General features: G+C 36.2%; 3 protein-coding genes across 11 annotated transcripts in view; 1 reads left to right on the top strand and 2 right to left on the bottom strand.

The window, feature by feature from the left end:
• The window catches only part of LOC118740376 (tudor and KH domain-containing protein homolog), a 59,691-nt gene that overhangs the window by 38,602 nt on the left and 9,961 nt on the right, over nucleotides 1–11,128 (bottom strand). The gene's annotated exons all lie outside the window — the stretch shown is intronic.
• LOC118740378 lies at nucleotides 5,681–7,798 on the top strand. Of its 6 annotated transcripts, none has more exons than XM_036471882.1 (3): nucleotides 5,681–5,835; nucleotides 5,892–6,368; nucleotides 7,384–7,798. In XM_036471882.1, exons 1-3 carry the CDS (start codon nucleotides 5,778–5,780, stop codon nucleotides 7,506–7,508), a joined length of 660 nt encoding a protein of 219 aa, XP_036327775.1. In that variant the 5' UTR covers nucleotides 5,681–5,777; the 3' UTR covers nucleotides 7,509–7,798. The 6 variants fall into 6 exon arrangements, with proteins under 6 accessions (XP_036327775.1, XP_036327779.1, XP_036327780.1 ...); XM_036471886.1 differs by having other exon boundaries at nucleotides 5,892–6,424; nucleotides 7,384–7,469; XM_036471887.1 differs by having other exon boundaries at nucleotides 7,409–7,434.
• LOC118740377 lies at nucleotides 9,760–10,823 on the bottom strand. The gene is made up of 3 exons (XM_036471881.1): nucleotides 10,343–10,823; nucleotides 10,056–10,293; nucleotides 9,760–9,990 (listed from the first exon to the last, which is right to left on the bottom strand). Exons 1-3 carry the CDS (start codon nucleotides 10,717–10,719, stop codon nucleotides 9,841–9,843), a joined length of 765 nt encoding a protein of 254 aa, XP_036327774.1. The 5' UTR covers nucleotides 10,720–10,823; the 3' UTR covers nucleotides 9,760–9,840.

Here is an 11,128-nt window from a genome sequence, read left to right as displayed (position 1 = left end):
GTAAAAGTGTAAAATACGTAAACGTATGTACATAAACAATAAAACTTTCTCATGAATACCATAAAATCATTTGTCTTGATGGGAATGTACCAAGAAAATATATGAGCGAATTAAAAAGTGTATACAATTTATAGGCGAAAAGTACATTTTTTGTATAGATTTCGTACTGAAGAAACAATTTCATTTTCCAACACTGATACAGAATGTAAACAAACACAGGGTTGCAAGGAAAAAAAGTTGAACGAGCTCAAAGTTGGCTGGCGACCAACTTTGTTGAAAGCGATTAGTTGAAAGGCCGTTGAAACGAGGCGATTTTTGCTTTCAACTAAAGGTTGTCTGAAAAATCGCCTCGTGCGAAATCCCTATTATCGAAAGCATGCTGCGAAACCAAGAATGATAGAATACAAGATTGCGCCGTCCTGGGCGTTGACATTTGTGTACCACAAATAAACAAAGAATAGAGCGAAAAGAAGAACGAGTTGAAACAGCCAAAGCAGTTCACTTTACTGCGAAAAACGTGTTTTAATTTTGCTAAATGCGAAAATATTGAATTTTTCACCTAATCTATTAGAGAACAGCAATTGAGGCTGCTTCAGCAACGTTTTAGTGCACTCCATTGCTTTGTAATTAAGGCTGCTGCAGAAAACTGCAGCAGCATCTCTGCGGGACTGATTAGTTAACTTGCTAATGGAGGTTGCGTGGAGCAGAAACAAAATCATTGTGAGGAAATGCTGTTAATATAATAATAGAGAAACATTTCGGGAACGGCTTTGCCGTGCCCTATGTACACAAAATGCAGCGATTCGTCCCAGCGCTACACTTGCATCTACGCTTCTTGCATCTTGACGGTTGTCGCAATTTAACACACAGCACTTCATTGTATTAGTTTTTACGCAGTCTTCAACTCAAAAATCAGTCACAAGTCAATTAACACGATTTAAACTGATTTTTCACTTATAATTCAAATTTCTCTTTCGGTGATTTGTAAACAAAGGTTTATTTACAAGTAACCACAACTGTCAAAATCGGCAAAACCAAAGTAGCGGTACCACTGACGGCGCCACCTTTGTTCGCTGCACCGTGCTGCGAAACATACTGTAACGATTATCCTCGAAACCATGGTGAAATGAACTGAAGGTGGCGCATTCCCGAAACCGCTACTTTGGTTTTGCCGACTTTGACATTTATGGCAATACGTAAACAAGCTTTTTGTTTAGAAACAAGTGCAAACGTATTGCAAACGTATTGTGTACTTTCAAGTGAAAAATCGAAGTAATTCGTGCGTTCTGAAGTAAAAAACGTTTCATTTGTAATAAAAACTTTATAAAAATGTCGTGTCGTGTGTTGAATTGCAGCAGCCGTAGGGGTAAAGCCCCCAAATGCATTTTTTTTTTTTGTTTCCCCGCGACGACGCCTTGGCCGGAAAGTGGGTAGAGTTCTGCCGGCAGGAGAAGCCATACAATTTAGACACCAGCGTAATATGCATGAAGCACTTTACGGACCACTTTTAAACACGACATGTTAAGTTGAAAACGTTGAAATACCACAAATTACAAATTAAAATCGGAGGTAAGCACGCATCGACCTCTTTCTGCAGGAAAACATGCGCTGCGACAAGATATTATCACTTTTTCGGCACGTGCAATACAAACACGAAAATTCTAAATAGTTAATTAATAAGACCTATTCTTTTGATCATATTTCAAGAGTGGTTGTATATTTTTTGTTAACGTTGTGCTTAACTTGCTATATTCAAAGATGGCTTGAGAAATTGGTGAATCGAGAAGAAAACAAGTTTTCTGACTGCGAATGCACAACTGTCAACTCATTGTTCTTCGCCATATTCTTTGCTTACCCGTTGCCACAAATGTCATTCTGCGGGAATGCGCAATCTTGTATTCTATCGTTCTTGCCTCGAAACCTTGAGGGATTTCCCAAATAATCTCCCGCTCGTATCGCTGGATTGTTAAATAAATGCTAACGATGACCAAATTGTATCGTACAACAAACAATTTACAATACTTGCTAATACAGTAAAAAAAACTTTACAATACTTGTTAAAGCAATAACAACGCTTTACTAAACTTGTTAGCACAATTAAACTTATAGCTTGCTTATTCGCAACTCACTTCTCTGCTCACTTTACTTGTAGCTTGCTGACTTGTATCTAACTCACTTCGCTGTGGCTTCGCCCTTATATACCTGCGTTCGTACTTATGGCAACTCTAGAACGTTCTGAAGTTTATCGCTCATTCTCTTCCTCTCGCTGTTCGCAGTGTTCATTCAACTTGGCGTTTCTCTTTGTGGAACATTCTACGTCATTCCTCGAACATTCTGCCTATTTCTCGTTATTCGCTTCGCGTTGCCGCAGTATTCGTCACAATACAAATAGTAGATATCTAAATGAGCCTCCGCACACTGGACTGCTCAGTCCGCATAAAACCGGTTTTGTGTTAATAAGAGGGGGAAGAGAGTTCGAGTTTACCTCGTTTATTTCAGTCCGTGAAAATCGCGGATTAACGGTGGACTGACACACACACATAGACAACACGTTTTGTATTTCGTTTTGTTTGCATGTGCCACATGCACTAACACAATGAAGCGTAGTTCATGTATACAAAACTCAAACCTGTTTTCGGCCGACTGCCCAGTCCAGTGTGCGTTCGAGTGGTGGACTGCTCAGTCCGACTGAACAGGCTAGGGTGCGATTCCCAATGTTATGCACAAATTTACTTTAAAAGAACTAGCGTGAAACTGACTTATTATTTGAGAATTTATCTAAATTATTCCAATTATAAAATTGTGATGTAGCTTTATTCGAATTGTAATACGCATTTAATTTCATCTTCCGATTAAAATGGATCGATCTTTGTTAATTTGAATTGGAGATTACGCAATATTATCAAAATCACTCTCTACCAACTTAATTTTTACATATTTCGTCTGTTTTCCCTTAATTTGATAAAATACTTCTTCCTAGTTACGACTTAGCTGCAGCTGCAGCCGAAACTAAATTTTAAGTTGGTACTTAGCCAGAAAAGTCAAAACTAAGGCGACTATGAATAGCTTTAGTTGCGACTTAGGGCCGGTTACTCAATGTCTGGTTAACACAAATCTCCGGTTAAACATTGTTATCGACGTATTCGACTAAATTCATATAACAGGGAGTCGGTAACGTCGATAACGATGTTTAACCAGAGATTAGTGTTTGCCAGACTTTGAGTAACCGGCCCTTAGTATAGTTTCGACTTAGTTGAGTACTAAATATGACTATGAATATGTGCCATAGTGTTTAAGGCCTGTATGCAGTTCGCAAGAAAAGCTGAAGTTCCATACAAAATGATTGCGTTCATAAGACGTAGCTGTTTAGCTCATCTGCTACGAAACTGCTGGCAACTGTTGAACCCAACAATTACGTCTTAGAAACGGCTTGATGAATATGCTGCCAAATGAACAGCTGATAAATGTAAACAAATGAAATTGCAACAAATAGAGATAGTTGTGCCGATGCTATTTAGAATTCAACGCTGAGCGGCCGCCGTGTTGAAAAAGCGTTCAATGTTACAATGAATTAAACAGTGTAAAATTATATAGCAAACATCTTAAAAACATATATTTAGGAAAGGTAGTATTATTAATAAATAATAATATATATTAATAATATAAAATATAATAAATTTGTTTGCAACTGCCACCTAACAAAGCGGCGTTAAATTTAATATAAGCGGCGTAAGACTTTTCGATCAGCTGTTTAGGCTAAGCCCAACACGTTGAGCGTAAAAATTTCGCGCTGGAAAAAATGGCGTAAAGTTGCCAACTCTTGGGCTGAGCGTAACTACTCAAGAAATGGCAAAAGGCCTGTATACAGCTCTCAAGAAAAGCAAAAACTCCATATAAAATGACGTACAAGGAATGGCTAAGAAATTTTCTTGAGTCAAATTTCCTTAAAGCCCTGTATGCAGCTCTCAAGAAAACGGTCAAGAAAAAATTGCCATTATTTCGCGTGTGTGTCCCTGAAATTTTGACATTTTTGATACCTCACAGCCTGTTGCCTCACTCTTTCCTCAAGAAATAATGGAACGGGCATATATTTCTGTTGCAAACCTGGGTTGCCTTGTGCTCTTTTTTCACAAAAACTTTAGAAAACCGTAGTAGAAAGCGTAGTAAATTTCTTAAGAACTGCGTACTGCCTTAAGGAACTTTGACTCAAGAAAATTTCTTAGCCATTTCTTGTACGTCATTTTATATGGAGTTTTTGCTTTTCTTAAGAGCTGGATACTAAGCTTTAACCAAAACTTTCAGGTTTTTGCGTTCGCGTACGCAAAGGAGGGGAAATTGAGAGGGCAAAGTGACATTTCATTTTGAGGGAAGCTGCTGGTTTCTGCTGGAAAAATTTTTGCCAACAGCAATTTGCCAACAGGAAAACAGCTGATCAAAAACAGCTGGTTTCAATTTACGCGAATCACAAAATTGAATTTGATAGTTTGGAAGTTAAAAATTACAAAATGCGACTAATTAAACTTGTAAGAAGAAAGTAGTTATTTGTTTACTCAATAAACTGTGTCAGGATACCACTTTGTGATGAGTTTTCGTACGTTTTAAATCTTACACTTTTGAAAGTAAACAAAAATTATATCAGCTCTTCGTCTAACTTGCAAGTTTCTGCAAATTTTCTGTTCGCGTACTTTTTTGGATATTTTTCTCTTGTGAGAGAACTGGTGACATTTCGCCGGAATTTTGCTGTTGGTTGGTTTTTACTGGAGATTTTAAACGAACGCACCTATAACAAGGTTAGATAATTACTGACAGCCGTGGTTTGACACTCCCTTACAAAAGGTTGCATTTACGAAGGACGAGAAAGACGAAGAATGAAATCCCTCGGTGCGTAAATGGTAGTAGAAAAGTACGCAAAGCAGGCAATTAGTAGTGAAATTCCTTTTGTAAATTTCAATGTATTGGCAGGAAATCTGGAATTTTAAAGGAAATATTAAACGTAATATTACAGTATCTACGTGAATTACGTAATTTATGTGCTATTTAACAGTATTTTTTTCGGGGTGATTGCCCATACAAAACAACGAAATTTAACAAAAGTTTTTTGTTAATAACTCTTAAATGGTTAATAATATTAACCTTCCGAACCTTTTTTTAGTAGTCGTTACGCTAAACTAGAGAATTACCGTTTGTTTAGTAATTAAATTAAATTATATATTTTAATAGAACAGGTGATTTAGTGAATTTTTGTCGGGGTAATTGACCATACAAAACAACGAAATTTAACAAAAGTTGTTCTTTATAACTTTTAAATGGCTAATATTACCCTTCCGCCCCCGGATTGTTAATACGGGGACCGAAACGCGTCGTTTGGTACCTCTCCCGACATTTCCGGACCTTTTTTAGCAGTTGTTACCCTATACTAGAGAATTACCCAATTTTTTTTGTTTTACCTTTTATATCTACTTTACTTTTTAATTGCGGCAAATAATATTTATGTAGCTAAAATCAGCGTAAAAAGTACTAGTTTTTCTATAGCTGAACGGTTGGTTATCTTGATGTATGCCTGATCTTATTTTTATATTTTGATATATTTAGCCATTCAATTTTTTTTCGTGCAACCCTGCGTGAGTTGAACTCAAAAGTTGCCTGCAAAATCGCCCTTGCGATTCTTAAATCAGCGATTCTATAGCCCTATAAGCGATTCTTAAATCACAGTGATAAAATCACCGGTAGTGAAATATCGCTCATCACTACTTGGTGGAACCCAAAACAAAACTAAAATGTCAACACCAGAGAAGAAAGGCACTAATTTTACCGAAAAGTTGACTCCTGTTCGATGTAAGTGTGAATTTATTATTAAAATTATTTTAACTATTATTACTCTTTATATTAAGTAGTTCTGGATAGCCCACGGTTAAAATCAGCTTCGGAGGATGCAAATTTTACAGCATGTAAAGCTCGCTTAAAAGCGATTGTTTCTCTTCTACAGGACAATTATTCCAAATGGCAATTAGCGCAAAAGAGGGGTACAACGATTTGTACATCGATTGAGGCAATTAAGACACGCGCTTTAGAGACGAAGGAATCTTGTAATCAAATCATTGGGGAGCATCGAGATACAATTTATCCAAACGGGTTAAAACCATACGCGAAGAAGTTAAGATTGATTGCGTCTATATTCGAAGACATCACAAAAAGCACAGAAGATTCACTGCGGCAGTTAATTTCCCTAAGTAGGTTTCCGGGTAGTAAAGACAAAGTTTTCTATCGTTCTTGGCATTTGTCTCAATATATCAACTTTGTGGAACAACTTCATGGTCGTTATAGAAAAGAAACCGAAGTGAAGCAATACGTTGCCCGTAAGTGGACAGGTTTGCTGACAAACTTATAAAACTAGAAATAGACTTTCTATGGGCCCTGTCACACGGTCAGTAATTATCACGATATTTGGATCGCGATCCATATTGATGGATTGATGGATCGCGCCCGAATGCTACATGATCAATAATTATCGCGTCAGTATTTGTATAATTTTTGTGCTGAACGCTTATTATAAAGCAAGAAAATATTTTTATTTTGTGCGTATAGATTACAGATAGTGCATTCCACAATTATTTTAAAATTTCCAATGTTAATTAAAATTTTTTCAATTTCTTTTGAAAGGTTTTAAACACCGAGAGCGAAGGCAGAGCGAATACGTTTTCGATGTTCGCATTATGAGAGTAAAAGATGTACTGACGAAATGTATGGATCGCGTTTTGAAAGTGCTAAACGTTCAATATTTATTGACGGTATTGCGATCCGCGATCCAGATTTCAAATTTTTTTAGAAATTTTGCGATATGTATCACGATCCATCAATACTGCATGCTACACCGTCAATAAAGCTGATGCCAGATAAAACTTTGTAGCTTTGCGTGACATTTATAACTTTGCCAGCAAAGCGCCAGACGCAAAAGGTATGCCACAATGAACGCCAAGAAAACAATTTTGTACCGCTTTTTTACTCGTCAGTTGCTGTGGATTTTAATTATTTTGCTTTAAAATTATCAGCAATGCAATTAAGTTTTATGTTTCTGCATGTGAACCCGAATTTGGACGAAACAAAATAAATATTAAACCGGCTGATTGTCAAAGCGCGCAAAAAGATGGGAGTTGGCCATCTTTTCGCTTCGCGCTGCAACTTCAACGATTTATGTGGCATGCTTTGGGTATTTTCATACAATTCATCTTATCTGTCAAAGCGAATCTGTCGCTTAAAGCGAAGCAAAAGTTTTATGTGGCATCAGCTTAAATAAAAATATACATAATAAAATATACTTGGATCACGCCAATAAATACTGACCGTGTGACAGTGCCCTATGTATATATATTTTTTTACTTGCAGGAGAGTTGCCACATTGCATGAGCAGAGCAGATTTGATATGTTGCACAACCGCTTGGGAATATCCACAATACGTTGATGTATGGACGTCGCTAACGCTCGCATTTCTAAGGGAGGAAAGTAAATAAACGAAAAAGTTATTTACGACTGAATATTTCTATTTAAATTAATCGAAACCAGCGCTGCCGAATTGAAGATTTTGTCGTTTTTTTAGCCTAATGACGTTTTGACGATTTCCCCCCGTAATGACGTTTTTTTTTTTAGTTTTTCAACCTAATTGCATATGTATGTAAATTTTTTTTTAAAGGAAAACGTAGTCCAAATTACAGCCATGCATTTATCTCATATATGTAATACTTCTATATTGGCAGTAAGTTAACTTCTAAATGTGTAATCAAAGCGAGACAGTCTAGTACCGTGTTTGTCAATGTATTGTGTACTTGAGTGCCGTTTCTGTATATGTGTTGTGTACATGTTTATTTATAAAGGTATCGGTTCCTTTTCCTTCGTACGTGTTTATTGATATATCTGTACTGTAGTGTTTTCGGACGGTACTAGCTCTTGTTATTCTGACTTACGATCGAATCGAAAGAAGAGGAAGAGCGAAAACATCTTCGAAATCAGCTGGTTGCCTAGGAATGTGTGAAATCGAAACAAAATAAAAATATTTGCCACCAAAATATAGCAGCTTATGAAGTTAAAATTTGTAAATATTTTAAAATAACTAAATATATCTAACATCATTGTAATTGTAAAATAAAATTTCGTTTGTGCTTAATTTAAGTGGAAACATAATTATAAGAATGAAATCCATGAAAGGCGGATATTTAGGGACATGTTTAATCCTTTTTCAGATAAGAATTCATCTTGAACTGCATTACTCACCGCTCAAAGCTAGAGAAATTATAAACGTTGTTTGAGCACTCCATAGCATTTGCATTACTACAGAGTGGAATATTTGAACGCGAATGAATTCGATTTTGCAAGCTGTCAGGAGGGGAAGAACAAAGCTTAACCTTCCATACCAAACCGATTATATTCAGTACATTTCGAAGTCTTATTTATAGATAATGAAAACAAAAACGCCTGGACTTCTTTGAAAACACCGCGCAATATCGTGGTGGACCCAGGTAGGGGCAATTGGGGAAATTCCCCCACCCCCCAAAAAAAATTCTAGAAATCTAGTATTCATCATTATATTGAATTATTGCGATTTACTAAAATTTCTCAAATTCACAAAGCTTTGAAAGTTTAGAAAATTTTGGAATTCCACTCAAGTTATTTAAAATGGGAAACTTCAACAAATTTAAAACTATCAAAACCCTAAAAATTTTAAATTGCGGTGATTTTTAAATTTATATACACGATATGTTGGAAAATTTTCCCCCCAAGAATTGCTGCTGGGTCCGCCCCTGGCAATATTCCTTATCGAAACGGAACGCAGAATACCAATGTTGCCAAACGTAGAAAATTTCGATTCGAATTTGGCTGAATAATAGGGCCCGTTGAGCGAGAAAAAAAAGAAAAAGTGGGCGCGGCCTGCCCCTTAAATTAGAAGGGGCAGTGCTAGGGGATAGTAAAAGTGGAATTTTCAATATTTTAAAAAGCTTATTTTCGAAAATTGTAGAACCGATTTTCTGTTGACATGGTTGGAAAGGTGATTGAAATACTTTCATTTAAAATGCATATACATATATACATACTTCAAGAGAAACTAAAAAAAAACACGAAATTAATGGCCTTTTGTAAATAAAAATTTATATTTTTTTTTTAAATACGTGATCAATTATAAGATATGTTTATCAGCACAAACCCATATTTAAAAAATAGTGAAAATTCTATCTTTTAATATAGTTAACTACGTATTAAAAAAAAGCTACATTTTTATTTAAAAAAAAAGGCCATAATTTCGTTTTTCTCGCAATATGTATATTTTGGTTACACATCAAATGAAAGATATTTCAAATAAGTTTCCAAAAAATAATTTGAAAATCGGTTCCATAATTTCCGAAATATAAGCACTTGAGAATATTAAAAGTTCCACTTTTACTACCGCCTAGCACCGCCCCTATTAATTTGCACCAGAAGTTTTGTATACCGTTAGAATCAATGGTAGAAGACGGACCACGCCCACTTTTGCTTTTTTCTAGCTTAACGGGTCCTATTTACCTATGGCGAAAAATTTAGGTTGTCAAAAGAACTTGCACAGGTTTAGCAGCTGTTTTCCTAAACTGTAGCAGCGCTGGAAATTTCCGGTGGAATAACAGTTTAGGTACTAAAATTTAGGTGAACTCGCACACAACCTTTTAGTCTCAAAAATGTATTCGTATTCTTAAACTTACTTACAAAATTATAATATGTCGGATTTCATCCTAGCTATTTAAACTTCTTCTAAATGGGACAATTTATTCAACACTTACAAAAAACAAAGAGATCTTCATATCTACTGGGATCTTAATTCTAGTGTTTCATCATTTTCGTGAGGTAAACTGCAGCTAAAGCACTGGCTGCTGCTACTGTGCATAAAAGCGCCCAAACTCCGACCGAGGCAAATGATCTATTTTTAGCGGTTCTGTTAACTTTTTGAGAAGACTGCTTTTCAACCAGTAGCTATAAAAATATTACAAAAATTATTGTGAAAGTGCAGTTCAATTTAAAATTATTTTAATTAGTACCTGTGTCAAATCAGCGACTTCTTTATCGATTTCTCCGGTTACCGTCTGTAACTCCGTTAGCGCCTCCAGCACAAACCTACTGGCAAAACTTTTTTCACCCACAACAATATCATCAGGAGGCATAATCTTTAATTTATAGTTTGTTGCGCGCAAAGCAGACCGCATGTTTTCTAAATGATCAATTGCATTGCTTACAATTTCACCATTATAGGTTTCTGCTTCGACCAACCCACAAATGCTGAAATATAATACATTATAACTAGTGCGTTACATATACCCAAACTTACCTCTTATATGAAGGATCTTGATTTGGTAACTCCGCAAAAAAAGCCAGTAAATCTTCACGTTCCTTGGAGTTTTTGAATCCCATTAACTCTAGGTCCGCACTTGAGAGTGAAGCCAAGTCACGATATGATATTTCCTCAGCTAGTAATTTTTCAATGCATTCGCTAGAATTATCGCCATGCGATGATAACAAAGTAGTAAGAGCTTCTCTATTTGATCGCCTTTCACCACTGGAGCGAACCCATGTTTTACGTTGAGTTCTCGCGAAAGCTCTATCACGCTCATAGGTTAGGCTCCGCTTTTGAAAGTCCTTGCTGGCGTCAAACCGAACGGCGGGAACGTTTAGGGAAGAAGGCACTTGCGCGCTGGGATCCTGCATAACAAACAAATCAACGGAATGTACGAAAAGCCATAAGAAAGATAACTCCCAATAAACTAAAGCTGTAAAACTATCGAATTGTTGTATTTTTATGCACTATAGAATGGTCGTTGCCGCTATCGATAGTCTTTGTTAGAGGAAACATACGTATTAGGGGTCTTCATCAAAAGTGATAGGGCCCTGTCACACGGTCAGTATATACAGTATAACTATAATTATCATGATATTTGAATCGCGATTCATATTGATGGCTTGATGGATCGCGCACGAATGCTACATGTTCAATATTTATCGCGTCAGCATTTGCATAATTTTTGTGCTGAACGCTTATTATGACGCAAGAAAATATTTTTATTTTGTACGTATAATTTACAGATAATGCATTCCACAATTGTTTTAAAATTTCCAA

This window comes from Rhagoletis pomonella, unplaced genomic scaffold, assembly GCF_013731165.1.
Source record: "Rhagoletis pomonella isolate Grant_MI unplaced genomic scaffold, Rhpom_1.0 Rhpom_scaffold_00006, whole genome shotgun sequence".
In the NCBI taxonomy this organism is placed as follows: domain Eukaryota; kingdom Metazoa; phylum Arthropoda; class Insecta; order Diptera; family Tephritidae; genus Rhagoletis; species Rhagoletis pomonella.
Note: the sequence above shows the minus strand (reverse complement) of the source record. Positions and strands in the feature narration are given on the sequence as shown.